Source organism: Acinonyx jubatus, chromosome C1, assembly GCF_027475565.1.
Source record: "Acinonyx jubatus isolate Ajub_Pintada_27869175 chromosome C1, VMU_Ajub_asm_v1.0, whole genome shotgun sequence".
Lineage (NCBI taxonomy): Eukaryota > Metazoa > Chordata > Mammalia > Carnivora > Felidae > Acinonyx > Acinonyx jubatus.
In genome coordinates, this window is record NC_069381.1 from 8,923,245 (window position 1) to 8,947,361 (window position 24,117).

The following is a 24,117-nucleotide window of genomic DNA, read 5'->3' on the forward strand; positions in this document are numbered from 1 at the left end:
ATGTAGTCCCCATCCTCTGAAGATATCACGCCTTTCGTACGGTGGACCTGGCACTCTGACACGTGTCCCCGTCCTTCCCCCCGCCCTGTGCTAGCAACATACCCGTCTTTTGATGCTTATTCACCCGGTGACATTTTCGCTTTTGTTTGCTTATAGCATCTTCTCTATTTTTCTGCTTTCCCTCTGCTTGATTAAAATTGTGGCATGCCTGTCTCCCTAGTTAGCTAGATTTGGAAAACCGTAAGAGCAAAACCCATGTTTTAATTCAGTTTTGTATCCCCAGCACCTTGCCAAGTGCCTGACACATGCTTCCTCAGAAGTGGTTTGTTGAATGAGTGAATGGAGTTTGTGAATGAAGAGAGTCATCTTATTTTCTTCCCTGTTTTACCCCAGGTACAGAAGTTAATGCGGAAAAAACAACTAGATGTGGCAGAGTTTAGCATCTATTGGGATGTCGATTGCACTTTATTGGGGGATTTGCCTCAGGTGGAGTTACAGGTATGACTCTGGCAGAAGGCTTTATTGGAACACAGCACTGGAGTGTGGGGTCCCTGCCACGCCGGTGTTTGTTCTCTGTGGCTGTGGTCCTCATCCCATCCCACTCTTCGTCCATCGGCATCCATGCTCAAGTGGGTTTGCTTGAGGAACTTGGTATGCATGTAATTCTGAACAATACATAGTGTTTGGGGTATGTTTCACGTTTATATTGCATTGTAAATTTCTTTTTTTCCACTTAAAGCTGTGTTTTCAAGATCGATCAAGATTGCTGTTTATATTTCTAGTTCATTGCCTCTGACCACTGCACAGTATTCCACAGTAGGCATCTAACATGTTATAGTTATCTAGTCTTTAAGCCATCACAAACTTGACCTCCAGATTTTCATTTTATTTTTTATTTATTTGTGTTTCTTTTTGACATCGAGATTTTTATTTTAATTTTTTCAGTTTATTTTGAGAGAGAGTAAGAGACAGTGAGTGAGCTGGGGAAGGACAGAGAGAGAACCCCAAGCAGGCTATGCACTGCCGGCACAGAGCCTGATGTGGGGCTTCACCCCATGAACCTTGACATTATGACCTGAGCTGAGATCAAGAGTCGGACGTTCAACAACCGTCTGGGTTACCCAGGCACCCCTTGACATCCAGATTTTAAGTGAACAAAGCACCAGATGTGATTCTCAAAGAAGAGCTTTCTTATATAAATGTTGAAACTTGCCCTTTGGTGGTATTCTTTTAAGAAATACTTAGAAAGTCATTAAAAACATGGGACATAAAGTATTACTGTTTGTGAAGGATAGAAAAAATTCCGACTTTAATCTTCAGTAAAGAAATCGTAGGTGGTTTAAGTGGAATGGAGAAAAAGGACTCATGTTTTCCCCTCACCCAAGGTTTTCTTTGGCTTGCATGCTGTTGTACAGAATGGCTTTGTTTTGCTAATTCAATTAAATAAGTACTGTGCATCCATACAGTAGAGCCATTTACAGCTATAAAAAATAAGAACAAAGATCTTTATGATGAATATAGAATTGTCGCTAAGAGTTAGTGTTAAGTTTACAAAATTGAGGTAAAACAGCATATGTACCATTTGTATGAGAATAGTTAAAAAGCCAGAAAATCATTGAGTTCTCTGAACATACACAGAATGCCTCTGGTGGGATACATAAGAAACTGGTGTTATTGGTTGCTTCTGGGGAGAATAATTGGGTGGCTAGTGGATGGAGTCGGAAGGAGAGATTTCACCTTTTATTTGCCTTTCAGTTTTGAACCTTGTGAACATTTTACCTAATCAGAAATACAGATAAATTTTTAAAGAAATGCTGGAGAACTTTATGGGGTGCCTGGGTGGCTCAGTTGGTTAAGTGTCTGACTCTTGATTTTGGCCCAGGTCATGATCTCAAGGTTTGTGAGTTTGAGACTTGTGTGAAGTGAGCGAGGAGCCTGCTCGGGATTCTCTGTCTTCCTCTCTCTCTCTGCCCCTCCCCTGCTCTCTCTTTTTCTCTCTCTCTCAAAATAAATAAACTTTAGGAGAAATGCTAGAGAGCTTTAGGCTCCCTGTTTTATCTTGACTTTGGATTCTGAAGTAATATCCCCTAGATTAGATAACTACCAGCATGTAACTTGATCCTGAAAACATTTGCTGTAATGACAGACGTTCTTGTCACACCCAGGAGGCCATGGACAAGAGCATGGAGAGTCGCGATCATCACTACATCCTGGAACCTGTGTGTGCATCTGCTCTTTTGAAGAGAAATTGCGCCAAAGAACCTCTGAGGTCGCGACACACCCCCCGTATTGAATGTGATATTCATCTGGAGACCATCCCCTTGAAACTGTCTCAGGTACTCTTTCTTCCCAGTGGTTTGTGTTCTCCCTGTTGGACTGGTACCTGGGGCAAAAGAAGCACTTTGATAGAAGGGTCTCGATACTTCACAGCCCGTAGTGGGAAAGGAAGTGCTCATGAGCCCATAGCTGTCTCCTGGGGTGCAAGATCCCGCCGTGTGTTACACAGTTGGATCGGGTTGCCCTCAGGTTAGTTTTGATTTGGCATTGAAGTGCTGAACTAAGAGTCTGAGTGACGGCGTACATCTGAATACCTCACTGTTCGCGGTCAGAGACCATTGCCACCTGATGCGGATATGTGGTCTCCAGTTTGCACTGGATTTCAGCTCAGCGGCTTGACCAATACGAATTGTTCTTGGTAGAGAGATGTCTTAACTGAGTAAACGAAACACGTCAGTTCTAACCTACTGATCTCTTAACCTCTGACGAAAAGCTGCAACACCGGCAAATCATGGGATTCCTCAAGGAGCTGGAACGGAAGGAGAGGCAGGTGAAGTTCCGGAAGTGGAAACCCAGAGTGGCTGTATCGGAGAAGTAAGGACCTATCAATTACCTGTTGTATGTGACATGCGTGTTACAGAATGCTTTTTTGTTTGAGGAGATGAGGAGCTAAAAACACGGTCGATTTTTCGGGCTGTTCCCATGCCATTTCTGTTGTTGATCTACGCTGGTGTTGTTGTCATACGTGTCGTTGGTGTCGTGGGTTTACTGTCAGATGGAGTGCGGTGGAGTTAAGATCCTCTGCGCCTCGCTGAGCAAGTAGGCTGGTGTTGCTCGGGTGGGGTCTGACTGCGTAGGAAACACTTTGTAGTGGTCTTTGACCCTTCCTGCCTCTGTCTGTTCTCTCGTGTTGTTAGGGCAGCATTTATGTAGTGCACTTTCTAACTTCTGTGGCAAAAAGGAGTCTTTTCCTGTTGTAGTGATAAACGTGACCGGTCCAATATATTAAAATTTAAAAAAAAAAATTTTTTTTTTTAACTTTGTTCATTTTTGAGAGACAGAGCATGAGTGGGGAAGGGGCAGAGAGAGAGGGAGACACAGAATCCGAAGCAGGCTCCAGGCTCTGAGCTGTCAGCACAGAGCCCGATGCGGGGCTTGAACCCACGAACCGTGAGATCGTGACCTGAGCCAAAGTCGGACGCTCAACCGACTGCGCCACCCAGACGCCCCTAAAACTTTTAAAAGATCCCGTGTATTTCCATGTCTTTCCTGAAGTGTGCCATATAAACTCTTTAGTATCCAAATCCTTGCTGATCATCTTAAGATGGTCTTTACCTTGCGGTCACCAGTTGATTATCTGTCCGTGGATGGGACTTACGTTATGAGTAATTGAGACCAATCGAGTATTATATTACAATTGATGTGTGGGTTGAGAATCTATTCTTTGATGTTCTTTGTCAGCAGATGGACTTTCGCCACATGTTGGGTTTAGCCTAATGTTAAAATGAGCTGCAGGCATAAAGTGCTGGCTGAGGAGAGAACAGAGATTTCAGAAGAGGAAGGAATAGGATTATGCGGATTGCCCTGGGTTGATGGCATTTTAGTTGCTTTTGTAAGAAGTAATTAACATTGTCATGCCACACCTCAGCTGCCGAGAATGGTGGTATTTCGCTTTGAATGCTAACCTGAATGAGATCAGAGAGGAGAGGAAGCGCTGTACCTGGGACTTCTTGTTACACCGCGCCCGCGACGCTGTGTCTTACACCGACAAATACTTCAGCAAGCTGAAAGGAGGCTTGCTGCCTGCGGACGACAAGGTGAGGGGGCTGTTGTCCTGCATGTCATGTCTTCATTCAGAGGATAAAAACATCTCTCAAAAGCTGAAGAGAATGGAATCTTTGAGGAAATAGAGTCCCTGGCAAACGACTGTAATTTTAGAGGGTAGAGTTGGTTTTACTAGGTGAAAACTTCTTGGAAGGCCATGGCCCTGCCTTGGCCAGAAACATCCTCCACCTTCTGTTGCTGGAGGAGAGCCAGACCACGGTGGGGGGGGAATAAAGGTGGCCATGGTCCTGCCACACCTTTGTGTCACTCCCCTCCTCCCCTGGCTGCCTGTGTAGGACCCATCTCATCCCCTGTGTCTCTTCAAAGCCTGGTCCTCATCAGTATTCTTTTCCTCCAGAGTCTCTGACTAATCCCTGTAGACTTTGGCCTCTATTTTCCCCAATCCCAGTTGACTTCATTGACCTTAGGTTTTTTGAGGTAGAGGCTAGGTGGAGGGGGTGAAGCAGGAGGTGAAGGCAAGGTCACCGTAGGGCTGGACGCCCTTAGAACCACTGTCCCTGGAGTCCTGGCGTGGGACTCCACTCTACTGCTTTAGTCTGTCTGCCTCTGTCTCCTTGGGGAAGGGAGTGGGGATTGTTCTGTTCCTCGATTTGTCTTGGGCTTATGAGCAGCAGTTTTTGCGATAGCAATTTAGACCGTGTCCAGTATTTTGGCACAGGTGCTGTGTCTTAATGAACTGTTCTTTAGTAAACACTTCCAAGTTTCCCTTCAGCACCCGTCTCAGTCAGCTTGGACTGCTATCACTAAATGCCACAGACCGAGGGCCTTAAACAGCAGCTGTGTATCTCACAGTTCTGGAGGCTGCCAAGTCCAAGATCAAGGTGCCAGTAGGGCTGGGTTCTGGCAAGAGTCTCCTTGGGACGTGTCGACAGTTGCCTTCTCACTGTGTGCTCACGTGGCCTTTCTTGGGTGGAGAGAGATCTGTCTTCCTTTTCCTATAAGGGCACTAAACCGAATTATCTTCCAAAGGCCCCACCTTCAAATCCCATCACACTGGGGGTTATGTCTCCAACATTTGAATTTTGGGGGTCGCAAACATTCAGCCCGTAACAGCAACCCAGTGTGTGGTCACCAGTGGCAGTGCTGAGCCACTCGGTGTTCTGTGTCTCCTGCCGGCTCCCTGAGGCGTGACCCGCTCGCTTGGTTAATGCCTTTTCCACCAGAGTCAGGCATGGTTACTGACATAGGAACCTTATGAAAAGGTTGGAATAAACCAGACATTTCGTTTTGGATGGTTTTCTTAAAGGCACAGGCAAAGACATGGAGGGAGAGAGAAGTATAAACTCACAGTGAGGTGAGAAAGTAAACATAGTGTCCTTTTTCTTTAAAAAAAAATTTTTTTTTAAATGTTTATTTATTTTTGAGAGAGAGAGAGAGAGAGAGAGAGAGAGACAGAGAGACAGAGCATGAGTGGGGAAGGGGCAGAGAGAGAGGGAGACACAGACCCCAAAGCAGGCTCCAGGCTCTGAGCTGTCAGCACAGAGCCCGACATGGGGCTCGAACTCATGAGCTGCAAGATCATGCCCCGAGCTGAAGTTGGACTCCATCCAGGCGCCCCTTAATCTTCTTTTTCTTGATGTTAGGGTGTAAGAAACAGTTTAGGACAGTTAATTCTACTTTCTTTTTTATCTTTGTATGTAGCTGGCCACCACTGTTCTTTCCTAACTGGCAGGAAGCACGTTAAGATGAGCACGTCCTTGCTGATGTCCCACATGACACGTACAGGAACTGTTTACACCGCACACTTATGGTGTAAACGTGGTCCTCAGTTTCCTCATCTGAAGTGGGAGGGATACCAAATAGCCCCCTACTTTGAGTAACGGAGGTCACGCGCATGAAAACACTTTGGCGCCTCTGTCGGGACCGTGCACGCGGTAGTGTAGCAGCACCTACACTTCAGTTACTCCTTTTCTTTCTTTTCTTTTTTAAATTTTTTTAAATGTTTATTTATTTATATTTGAGAGAGAAAGAGACAGAGCACAGCTGGAGAGGGGCAGAGAGATGGAGACAGAATCTGAAGCAGGCTGCAGGCTCTGAGCTGTCAGCATAGAGCCTGACGCGGGGCTCGAACTCACAAGCAGTGAGATCATGACCTGAGCCGAAGTCAGATGCCCAACTGACTGAGCCACCCAGGCGCCCCTCTTTTTTTTTTTTTTTTAAGTTTATTTATTTATTTTGAGAGAGAGAGGAGGGGAGGGGCAGAGAGAGAGAGAGAGACGATCCCAAACAGGCTCAGCACTGTCAGCACCAGTGTAGGGCTTGAACTCACTAATCCTGAGATCATGACCTGAGCCAGAATCAAGAGTTGGACGCTCAACTGACTGAGCCACCCAGGCACCCCCAGTTACTAATTTTCAACCAAGCACTGTTCTCTGCTCCTTCTGTATTTGCTGTTAGTCCCCGGAGACCAAATAAATTGCATTGTGTGTGGAAAAGCTGAAACTATTCATCTTCATTGTTCCTTGGCTTTAAGTGGGAATGTTGGGCCCAGATAGATTCCCTCACAGTACTTGTGGTCAGTGAAGGTGTCCAGTTTCTCTGGAGCTATAAGACCCGTTTTGTTTGTTTTGTTTTAACCCAAAACAGGAGGAAATGTGTCGGATTGAAGAGGAACAGAGCTTTGAGGAGTTGAAGATTTTGCGTGAACTGGTTCATGAACGATTTCACAAACAAGAAGAATTGGCAGAGGTAAGAAATCCTCTGTGAGAAGATGTGTTCAGAGCCAACGCGCTTAGAATGCTTCAGTTTTGACGTGCTCCTCTGGGGGCAAAGAATAGTCAGTGGCGCATGGCCTCTTGTTTCTGTCTTGGGGACTCATGTTTGCTCATTTCTGGTTGACACAGAGCCTACGAGAGCCTCAATTTGATTCTCCAGGCGACGCTCCTGGGGACCCAGAGCCCAGCGGAGGCAGCTGGATGCTGCAGTACCTTCAGTCCTGGTTTCCTGGCTGGGGAGGCTGGTACGGGCAGCAGAGCCCTGAGGGGAGAGTGGTCGAGGGTCTTTCAGCAGAACAGCATGAACAGTGGAACCCCGAGGAGATCCTAGGTAAGGGGGAGCTGGCCCTCACTTCCCTGCCCTGGCCCAGTTGCTAAGGGAGACACTTGGTTCATCAGCATTCGTCTGTTATTTGTGCAATGGCCCATGGTATTTTTCAAATGAAAAAAGTAGACATTTGGGGCCCCTGGGTGGCTGAGTTGGTTAAGCGTCTGACTTTGAGGTCATGATCTTGCAGTCCGTGAGTTTGAGCCCTGCGTCAGGCTCTGTGCTGACAGCTCAGAGCCTGGAACCTGCTTTGGATTCTATGTCTCCCTCTCTCTCTCTGCCCTCTCTCCCTCCCTCCCTCCCTTTGTCTCTCTCTCTTTCTCTCTCTCAAAAATTAACATTAAAAAAAATAGACATTTGTAAAATGGTTTGTGTCATGTTCACAGATTCAGATGGAGGAAATTTTGAGAGATACTTCATCTGCAACCTTGTTACTAAATTTGAATAATTAGCACAGTTTCAGGTAGATCTGAGGGGTCATGATTGTAGGAGAACTGAGCAAGTTCAAAAGGTTTAAGCTCTGAAGCTTGAATATCGGTCCAGGGCTGCTCTTCAGACCCACGCTGTCCGTTTTGGTAGCCGTAGTCACAGATAGCTATTTAGGTTTAAATTAATTAAAATTAAGAAGAATTCTTTTCTGTTTCAAGCCACGTTAGCCGCGGTGCCCGAAGGCACTTGCGGTTGGCGGCTCCTGTGCTGGACGGCGCGGACGTGGAACATGTCACTGTGTCGGGCGTGCTGTGTTGCTGATGTCGTACTTTGTCATGAATCTTAATATCCTTCCTTGTTTGAGAATAAGTTGATAAGATCTCTTATAAAATAGTTAGGATCGTTTTACATCAGGAATGAAACAGTCACCCATGACTTTGGGGTTCTTCCTGAAAAAAGGGGGAGATAGTTCAATAATGTCATCATAACTTTGGTAGCGTGCCTGGTGGTGCCATTTTAATTGTCCCGTTTTCCCCTAAAGTCTTTTCTTCCTCACGCTCAGGCACTGAGGAGTTTTTTGACCCCACTGCCGACGCCTCCTGTGTGAACACGTATACGAAGCGGGACCACATCTTTGCCAGACTGAACTTGCAGCTACAGCGGGGCACTGTGACCTTGCTGCACCAGGAGCCGGGCGCCCTGCAGACACAGGAGAGCGCGTTTATGCAGCTCGAGTTTTCAGGTGCTGCCCCCAGGGAACCGCCTGATGCTGTTTCTCTCCCCTGGCACCAGGGTCCACTGGAGTCTCCTTATTCGTGGTAGTTATGTTCTAGAAAGTTGCGGTGAGCACTGAATGATTGACTGCCTAGTTAGTGCCACTAGGGGGCGTACGAGGTTAGGTGCCTGCCAGCCTCTGGTCAGAACATCCACCAAGGGATCGGTACAGAACCTTGTTTCTTGTGTGTCTGTGTTTAAAGACACTTATTTAACATGTGTCATTGAGACATTAATACTGAGCTCGTGGCCAGCGGCACCGTAACTCGTGCCTGAGTGAAGCTCATCCATCTACCGTAAGGCACAGTGCTTCACTATGCTTGGGGGCCATTTTAAATGGTGAAATCACCAACAGAAAGCACAAAGATGCAAAAAACTTGGCACTAAATAGACCACGAGAGGGGCTTTTGTGTGCGGTGTGAACCAAGCCTAGCCAGGAAGGCAGAGCAGTGCTGCCTGCTTCGGCCTCGGCCGCGAGCAGGCACGTCAGCAGACTCAGGTTTCTTTCTACTCTGCGCGTGTCCTGAGAAGCACAGTGAAGGTTGATCTCGGGTTATAAATAAATTTTAGTGAGTAGGTGAATTCACAAAACTGGAACCCATGAATAACGAGGATTGACCATGTTTCACCTGCTGTTGTGACTTTGAATTAAAGGTGTATAAATGTGCAGGCATTGGTTTTTCACATCTCACCAATATTTTTATTTTGGTCCATAAGATAGGCACATATCTCAGTAATATAAAGGTGACTGATCAGCAGTTTGTTTGACTTTATAATCTTGAGAGCTGAGATTTCATAAACGTAGTGTGAACCAGCAGATTGCTTGAACTTCATTGTAATATGCTCTGTTTAGAATTCATGCTGTTAGGCAACTTCTCATATTCCTTATGTGTTCATGTAGAGAGATTTATATGCACCTATCGATATATAAATAGGATTTTTTGTTCTGTTTTCGAGGCAAAAGACTCCATGATACTTAATTGTGCTCTGCAAAATATTGTATCTCATACTTGTAAAGTGCTTTGGGGTGTCATGGCATAGTATTAGCTCTTACATTTATTTTTTTGTAGACGTGAAACTACTAGCAGAGTCTCTTCCTCGAAGAAATTCCTCCTTGCTCTCAGTCCGGTTGGGTGGACTGTTTCTTCGAGACCTGGCCACAGAAGGAACCGTGTTTCCCCTTCTCGTGTTCCCTAATTCAGTACGTACAGCGGTAGGACGGCTGCTCCGTGCACGGGGTGCTGAACTGTGGTCTGTGTTAGGCCAGCCATAAGTAATATTAACTCGCTTCATTTGGTCGTCTTGAGAAGGGTGGGCTGATGAAAAACAACCTGGAATTCAGTAAGCTGTTTGAACTTGTCAGACAACGGGTATTGGAGGGATTTACGGCAGCGCCTTTCTCCTCTTCTGTGCCGTAACTGCCGTGGAATAGTTTGCTCTGTTTTGGAAGAGGTTGCCATAAGCACCATTATTTTCTGCATTACGAAGTCCATGGTTCCATCTCTGTCTGGAATTCGTTTTCATGCCTTCTGATCATTGGTCACTGATGGGAAGTCCCTTCTTCTGCGGAGTTCCAAGAGAACCACTTCAGGTTATCTCTATATGTATAATTTTGTATACTCAGTATACTTTTTTAATTAGATCTTTGATCTTACTAAGTTGGCACAGATGCGTCACAGTAGTTGAGTATTTAGCCACTTGCCCTGTCTGTGATTTTTTTCAGGGGGTGATTGTAGAGAGGGCGGGAGTGCAGAGTGAAAGTCTAAGGAAGTTATGTACCTACTTCATACTCATTTAGCAATCATTCATTCAACGCACTGACTGCAGAGTAGCATGCTTGCTGTCCATTTTAGGTTGGAAAAAGGCACAGACCTGGGAGATCAGTCTGGAAGTCCTCTGTATTCTGATGTCAGATGAGTTTGGATTTGGTTGTGCTAAGCGAGAGTGATGTCAGGGGGCAGAGCTCAAGCAAGCGTGTGCACGGCGAATTGTCCCCGCTCACCTGACATTTATGCATTTTGTGTATGTTTTAATAGCAAAAAGAAGTTGGCAGAGTCTCACAGTCTTTTGGTCTCCAGACAACATCCGCAGACAGAAGTGATCAGAATCCTGGTAATTTGTCATCTGTTCTTAAAACTAATCTTTAAAAATGTGGTGATTATGGATCAGTAGTCTTGGTCAGTCGTAAGAGGGAGTGTGTCCTGTTTTGTCCCAGTGGTTTGTTGTGTGCGTCTGTGTTCATCTTGGAGACCGTGTTCTCGGTTAGCCCGTGTGTGGCTGGGGTAAACTCGCAGGGCTTCTCGAGCCTGGGTTTCCATAATGGGAGTGATTGCAATCACCCACTCTTGAGGATTCTTGTTGAAAGTTCGAGTCCATCCTTATTAGAGTCTCTGTTTTGTAAAATTTTCATAAAAGAGAACTAGTTGGAAAGTAGTTTAGAAAATGTCTTTTTCCCAGAATTCCTCATGGGTTATCAAGAATAAGGTGATTGTTTTTGTTGTGTTCCATTTTCTTTCTCTGGTTCTTCCCTTCAGCTGCGGACCCAGATGACCCAGTTTTTGAGATGCTGTATGAGAGAAATCCAGTGCACAGCCATTTTGAGAGGCGGCTGAATGTCAGCACGAGGCCCTTGAACATCATATACAATCCCCAGGCTATTAAAAAAGTAGCAGACTTTTTCTACAAGGGAAAGGTTCATACCTCAGGTTAACTTTTTTGTTTGTTTGATCTTCTGTTACTTTCTAAAGACCGTTCTCGTGTCATTTTTAGTGCTTTGGACAAGGGTTATTGTAAACCGAAGTGACCTGGTAGTGGTAGGAAAGGCCTGGAGAGCAAACGGATGGGGTTGTCCTTAGTTATGGGATTAAAGTAGATGTCCTTGGAAAGTTACTTTTCCAAAAGGAATCAATATCTTTAAATATTTCTTTTCTTTGCTTCCATTTTGCATGTTTTAAAAAAATGCTTTCCATTCCATTCGGGTGGTGGTTTCCTTGGCTACCCAGGATATTTTAGGCCAGTGAACTGAGGAGGAATGCTCAAGGATTTCCCTGTAGATGGCGGGGTCGGTGGTCTGTTTCCCCTGCCCGGTGCAGCGTTCAATACTGAGTTCATCCGTGCACTGTTCTTTATCATCACGGCTTTATTCATGCTTCCCTTGGTTTCCAAAAGAGATTTGAGATCGCAGAAACAGAAAAAGCACTTTTGTTGACAGGGAGGTTGATAAAACAATAGTCCTTTCCTAAGTGTATCCCCTCTCCCTCCTTATAACAATGGAGCTTTTTTTTTAGTTTTTGGTCCAGTTTTTGAGTCTTTGTGTAAGCAACAGCCGTAAATGTCTTGGCTTTATTGCTCTGGCACCGATAGAAGATAGAAGGCATTTCCTTCCAAATTAAATTTTCTCTTTTAATGTAACGTTATGCTCTCAAGATCTAGAATAGTCTGGGATCGTTCAGAAAACGGTTTAAGGAATTCTAGTGACTGAGTTGCCCTTCCCTCATGTACTGCCTTTCTCCCTCAGGCCGTGCCCCCGTTTTTGCCTCGTCCCTGTTTTTGTATGTAGTGGCAGGGCAGGTGGAAGTCAGGAGAGGCTCTCGTACAGACAGGTTTTCAACCTTGCTGGAAATTCTTGGTGAGAACAGACGTTGCAGCTGTCTTTTCCCACCCAGCTGTTTGAAAGTTCTCCCTCTGCTGTCTGTGTGTCTCTAATCTTGCAGGGTTTGGTTATCAGTCTGAACTTGAGCTGAGAGTGGCAGAAACTGCCCGAAGACAGTATAACAGGCTGAAGATGCAGACCAAGGCGGAAATCCGACAGACTCTCGATCGTCTGCTAGTGGGTGATTTCATCGTAAGTGGGGCGAGCAGAAGGGGAAGGCACTCTTTCCGTCAAGTTCTTTACCTACTCGAGTTTCAACCACAATGATTAACTAAAAATGTGAAATCCTTTTTGACTAGCAAAAAATAAAATCTCATGTCTTTTACAGTCAGGGTTTCATGAATAAAAACAAGTGACTGGGACTAGACCATGTTTCTTTCTTGTATCAGTCTTGGAACACTCTTAGGACTTGTTCCATTTTCTAGACCTGATATATTATCAGTGTTTCACTGAAGACCATGCCCCTTCACTTACTTTTTTTTTTTTTTTTTTTAAGTTTATTTATTTTTGAGAGAGACAGAGCAAGTGGGAGAGGGTCAGAGAGAGGGAGAGACAGAATCCCAAGCAGGCTCCACGCTGTCAGCAGCGGAGTCCAATGTGGGGCTCAAACCCACAAACCGCAAGAGCTGAGATCAACAGTTGGACGCTTAACCGACTGAGCCACCCAGGCGGCCCAGCCCCTTCAGTTACTATTATCAGAAGAAAGACAACTGCATTGGTGGCCCGGTTTTGATTCCAGGGTGAGATAGTTACTTTGTGATGCTAAGTGACCAGCTGACACAAGGATGCCTAGATCCGGAGAACTGAGAGACACCTTAAGAAAACACCTTAACCGTCCAGCGGTACTCAGTTCCTGGGCCGGTGGCAGGGAAGTGCACTGCTCAGATGCCACAGTAGGTGGGGCCGGTAGAGCCTGGCTCCCTCGGGAGGGCAGAGCCCCTGTCCTCGTAAGGGATAGCAGGAAGGTTCCGTGTCACCCGGTGGCAGTGTGTCCTCTGGCAGGGAGAATTAGTCCTGTTTCTTGTTTTTGTGTGTGCGTGTGTCAACACAAATTGCAACAATTAGTATCCATTGGTTCTCTTAGTCAAAGAGGGTTCTTTTTGAAAACATTTATGTAAATTAGCTTTTTACTACATGCAAAATATTTGAGGCTGATTTTGGTTGCAGAGAAGAAAAGTGAATAGACTCATGACTTGTTACGTTTTTTAATTTTTATTAATATTTATTTACTTTAAAGGTTTATTTATTTTGAGGGGGGGAAGAGAGAGAACAGGGGAGGGACAGAGTAAGGGGGGGGGGAGAGAGAGAGAGAGAGAGAGAGAGAGAGAGAATGAGAGAGAGAATCCCAAGCAGGCTCCACACTGTCAGCGCAGAGACCGACATGGGGCTCGAACCCATGAACTGTGAGATCATGACCTGAGCCGAAGTCAGACACCTAACAGACTGAGCCGCTCAGGCGCCCCTTTTTCCTCCCACATTAAACGTTTGCCTGTGATAATGGCTCAAATCCTTACGCATTTGGATCTCCTTTTGTCTTGTGTGTTTTTTTTTTTTTTTTAAGTTTATTTTGAGAGAGGGAGAGCACATGAGGGAGGGGAGAGAGAGAAGGGGGGCGGGAAGAAGAGAATCCCAAGCAGGCTCCACACTGTCAGCACAGTTAAGCGGGATTTGAACTCACCGACTGAGATCATGACCTGAGCTGAAATCAAGAGTCAGATGTTTAACTGACTGAGCCACCCAGGTGCCCCTGGATCTACTTTTCTTTTAAACTTTTTGCTCTAATACCTTGAAGTCACTCCGTACCCTGGGTGTGGCTTTCAGAAAGGCTTGAGCCCCAGCTGATAGAGCTGTTCAGTTTTTGTAGTTGTGTTATAAATTATTTATTTGCAGTTTATTTTACTTCTACAGGAGGAAAGTAAAAGGTGGACCGTGCGACTAGATATTTCGGCCCCTCAGGTGATATTTCCTGATGATTTCAAATTCAAGAATCCCGTGTTAGTTGTCGTGGATCTAGGGAGAATGCTGTTGACAAATTCCCAAGGTATGTGTGAACACGGAGTGATAAAAACATCACCTTGCATAAATTGATCGGTCTGTTCTTAGCCAAGTAAAGTTTTAAAAAGGTTTTTTATGACGTTTTAACTCCAGAGTTCACTTGTTACTTTTTTTGATAATAGCTGTATTGGGATACGTTTTAAGATGGACAGTGCAGTTGTTATCGGGATATTGACAGAATCATGCCTTTCGCTGCTTTATCTAATCTGGATCGTTTTCGTCATCCAATGAAGCAATTGTAGACCCATCCCCTGTCACTCTGTATTATCCCCTCTCCCAGGCCCTGCCAGCCATTAACCTTTCTATCTGTGGATTTGACTCTTGTGAACATTTCATATGAATACAGTCATGCAGTATGTGGCCTTTTATGTCTAACTTTTTTCACTTAGCATGCTGTTTTCAAGATTTATCTGTGGTGAAGATTCTACCTCATTCCTATTTGTGCCTGAGTAATATTCCTTTGGGTGAATATGCCACGTTTTGTTCATGCGTTCATCAACTCGTGGACATTTGGGTTGTGTCTGCTGTGAACGTTCATGTACAGGCTTTTATGTACACATATTTTCAAACTCTTGGGTGTATTTCAGTGTGGAATTGCTGGGTCACATGGTGACCTTCATGTTTAACATTTTGAAGAATTGCCAGACTGTTTTCCAAAAGGCAGCACCTAACATTTTGAAGAATTGCCAGACTGTTTTCCAAAAGGCAGCACCATTTTACTATCTTACCAGCGATGTATGAGGGTTTCGATTTCTCTACGCCCTTGCCAACACTTGTTACCTGTCTTCTGTATTATAGCCCGTTTTTTATGAGTGGAAAGTAGTCTCTCATTGCGGTTTTTATTTGTATTTCTTATGTCACATTTTGTATTTTAGTTTATTTTTTAAAGTTTATTTATTTTCAGAGAGAGAGAGAGAGCGCGCAAGTGAGCACGAGCAGGGGAGGGGCAGAGAGAGAGGGAGAATCCCAAGCAGGTTCTGTGATGTCAGTGTAAAGCCCAGTGTGGGGCTCAGTCTTAGGAACCATGAGATCATGACCTGAGCTGAAATCAAGAGCTGGACGCTTAACCGACTGAACCACCCGGGTGCCCTTCACGTTTTGTATTTCAAGAAACACTATTTCTCAGCACTTTATTTCAAGAACGGAGATTTAATCTATTTAGGGACATAAGGGACATATATAAAAAGGGACTCCTGGGAGGTTATTTTATTACTGTCATTAGATCTAAAACAGTATTTATTGTTTACCTTGAGATGGGGGGAAGAAAGGGGATTCATGGGGTAAAAGGCTGAGGGAGCTTATCAAATAAACTCAGCCTTATCTTCACTGAGTAAGACCCAAAAGAGAAGAGGTAGAGGGTTTGAACGGGAGTGGGAAAGTTTGGTGCTATGAGGGATGTTAAAGGGGGATCAGATCTAAAGAAGAGGATCTCACAACCATGGAAAGCACCTACTTGAACTTGTACAGCATAAACATGGAGCGGAGATGTGGGTGAGAGAACCCAGTGGTGTGATTTTGTAGTTGACTCCGCGCTGAGGTGTACAAGACTGGGCTGTAGAAGTCTGTAGAAGACAGGGGTTGAGTGTGGGCTCTGGGGCTGGAGTGTGATACTGAGTAGTTACTGCTTGCCAAGCACTGATCTGGGCACTTGGGGTGTTGGTGAGTAAGACAGATGGGACCTGTGTTCTTTTGGAACATTCTGGTGTGGGGAACAAGGTGAACAGATAGATGATTGTGGAGAGTGATGTAAGAATGGCTGGTGAGAGCGGCTCGTGGCAGTGCAGCTCAGGTGGCGGGGAAGTGGGTTACTGGTCTCTGCTCCCCGACGCGTGTCCCTGTGTCAGCAGGGCTCCATCTTAGAATTCTGTCTTGTGTCTTGATTTCAGAATTCATAAATAAGTTTACACTGAATCACTGGTAAAATGAGAATATTATGCTTAGAGCTTTCATCCATTTATTTTGTAAAGTTGGGGTTGGTTGATTCTCTCTTTTCCTTAATTATTACATGGAAGGAAAGAGTAAGGAAGGAGCAGACATATACTCCGAATCTTCTCTTTTTTATCTGCAGATGACTCCAAGAGGAAAAGTGGGGATGGGCCGGCATCTGAAGAGAACCAGTTTAGTGATGACGAATATAAGACACCTCTTGCCACACCTCCCAACACCCCACCTCCTGAGACAAGCAGCAGTAATGGAGGGAAAACACCTCCATTTCCTGGAGTTGAGTTCAGTGAAGAGCAGCTTCAAGCGCATTTAATGAGCACAAAGATGTATGAGAGGTACTCCCTCTCGTTTATGGACCTCCAGATCATGGTTGGACGAGTGAAGGACAATTGGAAGCATGTCCAGGATATTGATGTGGGACCAACCCATGTGGTTGAGAAATTCAACGTTCACCTACAGTTAGAACGTCGATTGATTTATACTTCAGATCCCAAGTACCCTGGAGCCGTGCTCTCGGGCAACCTACCAGACTTAAAAATCCACATCAATGAAGATAAAATATCTGCCCTGAAGAATTGCTTTGCTCTCCTGACCACCCCAGAAACGAAGGCTTCTGACACTCAGTTTAAAGAGCAGATTTTTCCCCAAGCGGGGCAGCGGGGAAGTTTGCAAGACTCGGTAATGAATTTAACCCAGAGCTTTGTGATGTTAGAGCAGCATACCCGGGAGGTTCTGGTGGAATCACAGCTCCTCCTGGCTGAATTTAAAGTGAACTGTATGCAGCTTGGTGTTGAGAGCAATGGCCGGTACATTTCCGTGCTCAAGGTGTTTGGGACCAATGCTCACTTTGTGAAGAGGCCTTACGATGCTGAGGTCTCCCTGACGGTTCACGGTTTGCTCCTGGTGGACACGATGCAGACATACGGTGCCGATTTTGACCTTCTGATGGCTTCGCATAAGAACCTGAGCTTTGATATCCCAACAGGAAGCCTCCGGGATAGCAGGGCCCAGTCCCCTGTCTCTGGACCCAATGCGGTTCACCTCACTCATGCTGCCACGCTGAACGACCCGTCAGCTGCTGGTGTTGCCCTTGAGAAAATTCTCACCAAAGAGCAGGAGTCCCTCATTAAACTGGAATATCAGTTTGTGAGTTCAGAGTGCCCGTCGATGAATTTGGACAGCACTCTTCAGGTGATTTCATTACAGGTGAATAATTTGGATATTATCCTAAACCCGGAGACCATCGTGGAGCTGATTGGTTTTCTTCAAAAATCTTTTCCCAAGGAAAAAGACGACTTGAGTCCTCAGCCTTTAATGACCGATTTTGAAAGAAGCTTTAGGGAAGAAGGAACTTACCAGTCTACGTACGAACAAAACACTGAGGTTGCAGTGGAGATCCACAGGCTTAACTTACTGCTCGTTCGGACGGTGGGAATGGCCAACGGCGAGAAACATGGCAGAAAAATCGCCACCGCGAGCATTGGCGGCACCAAAGTGAACGTTTCAATGGGCAGCACGTTTGACGTGAATGGTTCTCTCGGCTGCTTGCAGCTTATGGACCTGACACAAGATAATGTTAAGAACCAGTACGTTGTCAGCATTGGGAATTCCATAGGCTATGAAAATATCGTCAGTGATATTGGCTACTTTGAATCTGTATTTGTCAGAATGGAAGATGCGGCCCTCAGTGAAGCTTTGAGTTTCACATTTGTTGAGAAATCTAAACAGGAGTGTTTTCTCAACCTCAAGATGGCTTCCTTGCATTATAACCACTCTGCCAAATTCTTGAAGGAGTTGACATTGTCCATGGATGAACTGGAGGAGAATTTCCGAAGTATGCTGAAAAGCGCAGCTACCAAAGTCACTACGGTACTCGCCACCAAGACGGCCGAATACAGTGAGATGGTGTCACTCTTTGAAACTCCAAGGAAGACTCGGGAAGCCTCCATCTTTGAAGAAAATGAAATGTATGGGTTTGGCCTCGCTGCGTCTCATTCCGACACCGTGAAGCTAATCTTGAACATAAACATCGAATCCCCTGTTGTTTCAATCCCTCGAAAGCCTGGGAGTCCTGAGTTGTTGGTGGGACACTTGGGACAGATATTCATCCAGAATTTTGTGTCAGGAGATGATGAATCCAGAAGTGACCGCCTGCAGGTGGAAATTAAAGACATTAAGTTATATTCTTTGAATTGCACCCAGTTGGCAGGCAGAGAGGGTCCTGGGTCCGAAGTCATCCGGGCGTTTGGTTCTCCTTCTGGGTCTGCCAGTGCCAATAGTCAAGAGGAAGCTCATTTCACCCGACACGATTTCTTTGAATCTTTGCATAGAGGTCAAGGTGAGGCGCGTAAATCTTTTGTCTCATTTTATCTAAAGATTCTCAACACAGCTTATGTAGTACTTTGCTAAAAACAACAACAAATAACCTTTTTGTTTAGAATTATCGCCAGTGAGGGATGCCCGGATGGCTCAGTGGGTTAAGCGTCCAGCTTTGGCTCCCATCATGATCTCATGGTTTGTGAGCTCAAGCCCCGCGTTGGGCTTGCTGCTGTCAATGCAGAGCCCGCTTCAGATCTTTGTCCCTTTCTTTCTCTGCTCCTCCTCCATTGTTCTCTCTCAAAAAGAAAAAAAGAAAAAAAAATTGTAATTATCCCCAGTGAATATTTAAGAAATCCAAATAGAGTTTTAATAGAATGCTTCATATCAGGTTGGTATGTTTTTAGTTTTTTCCATTAGAAACCATATTTGGCAAAGTAAGATTTTTTTTTTTTTTTTAAGTGGCGCTCTTTAGTGTTGGGTGAGTGCTTATTTACAGGGTTGCTTTAGAGGGTGGGGTCTGTTAGAGCATTATTTTATTTTTTATTTTTTAAAATTTTTATTTATTTTTGAGAGAGAGAGTGTGAGCAGGCCAGGGGCAGAGAGAGAGAGAGGGAGACACAAAATCTGAAGCAGACTCCAGATTCTGTGCTGTCAACACAGAGCCCGATGCAAGGCTTGAACTCATGAACCACGAGATCATGACCTGGCCCAAAGTCAAGACACTCAACCTTCTGACCCACCCAGGCGCCCGATTTATTTTAATTTTAAAAAAGGTTTATTTTTCTGAGAGAGAGCGTGAGCAGGGGAGGGGCAGAGAGAGAGGGACAGAGGATCTGCGCTGACAGCAGAGAGCTCGATGTGGGGCTCAAACTCATGAAATCATGACCTAAGCTAAAGTTGGACACTCAACTGACTGAGCATCCAGATACCCCTAGAGTGTTATTTAATTTGGTCAAATACATCTGTTTTTTTTCAGTTCCAGCTGTAGGTCTTTGCTAGTTAAATATTGTAGTCCAGGATAGCTGGAGGGATTGACCTAAGTGGAATATGAAATTTAGTCTGCAGATGGTATATTTCCCTTTCAGTATTCTTCCATCCTCTGTAATGGGTTGGTGGTCCAGAGTTCTAGGAATAAAATGCCTGTATTTGTGTTCTCGATCTGATCTGCTAAAACCAAACAGTTCAATCTATTATTAGTCTTGGCATCTGCAGACATCAGGTGAGCCCTAAAGCCTGGCTTTACTTATTGGTGAAGAAATTCATGCCTCTGAGAACTTCTCCTTCTGTGGTTCTCAGATGTTAATTCACCAGTTCACTTAACCTCCTTCTCCCAAGACTGTTTTCTCTGCTTGTTCACTTAGAACCTGATATTGTTCTTGATTTTGATGTATGCCCAGTAAGAGGGAGCAATCTGTAATTGAAAACTGGGTAGGGGATGAGCAGTTCGGTTTGGAAAATGCTGGCTTGGGAGGCTAAGGGAAGCTTAGAGACCTCGCCTGGATTAATGTTCACCCCATTGTGTTTTGAAGCCATCAAATGGAGCATGTCATGAAAATATTGATTCTTTTTGTGTATAAGTTTATGCTATACTCTGCTTACTATGGGTTTTGTTCTTAGGATAGTAATATAAGTTTGTACTCAATTGTACACCCCAGGTGCCAAGCTTTTCTGCTCTCTGGGCCTAATGACTCATGGGCTCTATTTTATATACCCTATACTTAATCAGCAATGATGTGATAAATACTAGTTTTTCCAGTCTGTCATTTTTTTCTGTTACGCCAGCATTTCACATCCTGAACAATACCACCATTCAGTTTAAACTGGAGAAGATCCCTATAGAGAGAGAATCTGAATTGACTTTCTCCCTTAGTCCAGATGACCTGGGAACTTCTAGCATCATGAAGATTGAAGGGAAATTTGTCAACCCAGTTCAGGTAAGCACCTTGTTGATTTTCATGTCTGGACAGTTGAAGTCATATATTTACTTTATACATACATCAGTGTATTCATATCTTGTTATGTTACGTATGTGTATATATGAAATGTTAGAAGGAAAATATGTAAGTTCAAAGAGACAGTGTGACCGTGTATTACTGCTGATAACTTGTTCTGTAAATGTGGAGCCCTATCACTGTACCCTTTTGTCACTGGGGAATTGGTTTTGTTAGCCGTCTTCATGTGGAGGAGTGGTGAGTTATGTAGAGGGAGAGGGCAGATCTTTAATTCCATTGCCATTCAGAAGCAGGCAAAATTATTGCTGGAAAAGTCAGAGCCTGTCTTTCCCAGGAGGATATAGTTCTTGTCACTCTTTTGACATGCTTGGCTCAGCCTATGAAACAATCTGATTATTTGAGCTGTTGACAGATCCTTTCAAGGGAGAATTAGTCTTACTCTTTTTGAAATGGAATGGGCCGAGATAGGGATTGTGTGTGTGTGTGTGTGTGTGTGTGTGTGTGTGTGTGTGTGTGTTTCGTGAGTATGCCTGTGTGTGTGGTGACTATATGTGTATGCAACTGTCATCCTTTTTCCTTCAAAAATGTCGTTCTTCCTGTTTTCACAGGGATAAGAGCAAAGAGTATATCGTTATAAAATAGTAGGGACAGGCAGGCTCTTGGGACAGTGGACCCTCGCTTTGGGCAGTAATTGGTCTCTAGTCTGTATCTGGCAGCTGCTCTGGAGTAGCTCAGGAGTGCTGTTAACAGAATGCATGGACCTTTCAATATTTAAATTAAAACAATGTTTTTATTTTATTTTTGAGAGAGGGAGAGAGAGAGTAAGCTAGAGAGGGGCAGAGAGAAGGAGGGAGACACAGAATCCGAAGCAGGCTCCAGGCTCTGAGCTGTCAGCACAAAGCCCGACATGGGGCTTGAACTCGTGAACCACGAGATCATGACCTGGGCTGAAGTCAGACGCTCAACTGACTGAGCCACCCAGGTGCTCCAGAATGCGCGGACCTTTTGACATCACCTGAATAGGTGTCCCTGGGTGAGAGGACTTCCCCCAAAACTTTCCCTTCCTGGTTAAGCTTTTTTGCCTTATCAGTAGTGGCTACTAGGGTGGTTTTTTTCACCTTAAATCTAGCATATGACATGAATTCTGTTGGATTATTATGTTTACCATTGACTTAGTGTGGCTTTTGATGAAAATCTTCTAAAAATTACTGTAAATCATTCTTCAAATTAATATTTAATAATTTAATTTTAAAATATTGTGAAAATTTAAAAACATACACAAAAGTGGAATAGTTTAAAGTTTACTATTTTGAGAGAGAGAGAGAGAGAGAGAGAGAGAGCGAGCACGAGCGCGTGCACGTTGGGGAGGAGCAGAGAGAGAGGGAGAGAGAGAATCCCAAGTAGGCTCTGAGCTGTCAGCGTGCAGCCTGATGCAGGGCTTGATCCCACAAACCGTGAGCCCATGACCTGAGCTGAAATCGAAAGTTGGATGCGTAATTGACTGTGCCACAGAGGCACGCCATGTAACGTAATACATTTTAATGCATTTTTGGATTTCAGAGACATTTTTGATTAGTTAAAAAAATGTGTTTTCACTTTTAGTTTGTTTGAATCAGGATCCAAATGAGACCCGTACAATCCGTTTGCATGATACATCGTGTGGGTCTCTGTTCAGTTTCTTTCATGTTTTCCCTGCACGCTGTTATTGTGAGAAGTCAGGCAGTGGCCCTTAGGTTGTCCCACATTCAGATTTGGCTGTTTGGTTATGGTGTCACTTGTTCTCCCACATTTCCTGTAAACTATACCTTCACTCTACAGGTTTATTTGGATTCAGGTTCTTTTTTTGGCCAGAACACTTCAGCGTGGTGCTGGGTCCTTCATATTGCATTATTTCAAGAGGCACATAATGCTTGGTTGTCTTTATGTTAGTGATGCTCAAATTGTTGATTGCGTGCAGGTGACAAGAACTCAATCTGCCCATTGTAAAATTCCCTGCTGGTCGTTCATAGAAGGGCCGATTCCACGGATGACCTCTGATGGGCTATGTTAGTTCATTGGGGGCTGTAAAACGATCACTTTCTAATTCTGTCATTTCTATATCTGTTTGGAATTCCTGTTAAAAAATTGCCCATAAATACTTAAAAAGCTTTTGTGAAAATATTTTTAATGAGAAATTGTAATTAAAACCAAAGTAAGGGAGAGAAAACGTAAGTAATCATGACTTATCATTATTGTCATTAAAAAACACTTTGTTTGTTTAGCTGAAGTAAAAACAGAGGTTATGACCCTAACTGGGGATGATCGGCGAGTTTTAGAACCCTGAGCCTTGTTTCTCAGTCCTGTGGTGTAGCCACAGTAGACTTTTGGCAGTTTTCCCATCGATTTCTGGTGTTGTTTTTGTGGGTTTAGACAGAGTGATTTTGCTGATTCAGGCCCACAGTCAACAGGACTAACTGAACATTGGTTGTGTAAAGATTATTTTGTGAGGTGCTGGGGGAGGCGGCAGGAGGGCCTCATCGGTAGACATGGGTCACAGAGAGGTAAGGACAGAAAAGAAACAGAAGGGATAGTTCCTGCTGTCATCCAATTTAGAACGTCTTGGGGAAACCCATGGACATCAACTATGGAAATTTGTGGGCGGTGCATCTGAGCGCAGTTAATAATAGTAGTGGAATAACTACATTTTTCTCTTTGACTACAGGTGGTGTTAGCAAAGCATGTATATGAGCAGGTTTTACAGACACTGGACAATCTTGTGTATAGTGAAGATCTGAATAAGTTTCCAGTCACTGCTGCCTCCTCACCTTGCCCTAATTCTCCTCTGCCTTCCCTCAGTACCTGTGGAGAACCTTCCATTGAAAGGAAGGAGAATGGATTGTTCAGCCACTCCAGCCTTTCTAACTCTTCTCAAAAGTCCTTGTCTCTGAAGGAAGTCAAGTCCTTTACCCAGATTCAAGCCAACTTTTGTATCCCAGAGCTTCAAGTCCAGCTAAGTGGAGATCTGACTTTGGGGGCCCAGGGTCTTGTGAGCTTAAAGTTTCAGGATTTTGAGGTAGAATTCAGTAAAGACCATCCTCAGACTTTATCCATTCAGATTGCCCTGCGCTCTCTGCTCATGGAAGACTTACTGGAGAAGAATCCGGATTCCAAATATAAGAACCTGATGGTGTCTCGGGGGGCCCCTAAGCCATCTAGTTTAGCACAAAAAGAATATCTCTCTCAGTCCTGTCCTTCAGTATCCAATGTGGAATATCCTGATATGCCTCGGTCTCTCCCTTCCCACATGGAAGAAGCTCCTAATGTCTTCCAGCTGTATCAGAGACCCACCTCGGCATCCCGGAAGAAGCCAAAGGAAGTCCAAGACCAGGACTATCCCTTGACTCCACCCCCTTCTCCAACAGTAGACGAGCCCAAGATACTTGCTGGAAAGAGTAAATTTGATGATTCTTTGGTACATATCAATGTATTCTTGGTGGATAAGAAACATCCAGAATTCTCTTCCAGTTACAGTCGAGTTAACCGGAACATTGATGTTGATTTTAACTGCTTGGATGTACTGATCACGCTGCAAACGTGGGTGGTGATACTGGATTTTTTTGGAATTGGTTCCACTGCAGACAACCATGCAATGAAGGTACCTCCTGAGGACATTCTACAAAATGTGAAGTCAGAATCAAATGCTCTGGTAGAGTCTGAACTTCAGGATCCAGTCAACACCAAGCTGGATCTCAAGGTATCACTTCCCTTTGGCTCCTTGAAGTTCCAGGAATGAATTTTGCTGTGTTCACTTACGTGCGCCCGTTGCACATTTACTCTAGAAAGTAGATC

General features: G+C 44.5%; 1 protein-coding gene across 10 annotated transcripts in view; it reads left to right on the forward strand.

Moving 5' to 3' along the window:
• VPS13D (vacuolar protein sorting 13 homolog D) overlaps positions 1 to 24,117 on the forward strand; it is a 256,101-nt gene that overhangs the window by 18,276 nt on the left and 213,708 nt on the right. For 7 of the 10 annotated variants that reach the window (XM_027060372.2, XM_027060377.2, XM_027060374.2 and 4 more), the window contains exons 7-21: positions 394 to 498; positions 2,166 to 2,336; positions 2,771 to 2,871; positions 3,926 to 4,094; positions 6,709 to 6,810; positions 6,966 to 7,167; positions 8,156 to 8,335; positions 9,438 to 9,568; positions 10,404 to 10,479; positions 10,902 to 11,072; positions 12,081 to 12,211; positions 13,928 to 14,060; positions 16,143 to 18,356; positions 20,120 to 20,271; positions 22,991 to 24,022. In XM_027060372.2, the coding sequence (XP_026916173.2) occupies positions 394 to 498; positions 2,166 to 2,336; positions 2,771 to 2,871; positions 3,926 to 4,094; positions 6,709 to 6,810; positions 6,966 to 7,167; positions 8,156 to 8,335; positions 9,438 to 9,568; positions 10,404 to 10,479; positions 10,902 to 11,072; positions 12,081 to 12,211; positions 13,928 to 14,060; positions 16,143 to 18,356; positions 20,120 to 20,271; positions 22,991 to 24,022 (5,070 nt within the window). Of the gene's footprint in view, positions 1 to 283; positions 499 to 2,165; positions 2,337 to 2,770; positions 2,872 to 3,925; positions 4,095 to 6,708; positions 6,811 to 6,965; positions 7,168 to 8,155; positions 8,336 to 9,437; positions 9,569 to 10,403; positions 10,480 to 10,901; positions 11,073 to 12,080; positions 12,212 to 13,927; positions 14,061 to 16,142; positions 18,357 to 20,119; positions 20,272 to 22,990; positions 24,023 to 24,117 lie in introns of those variants that run through there. The other 3 variants (XM_027060379.2, XM_053207340.1, XM_027060381.2) reach the window with 3 other exon arrangements.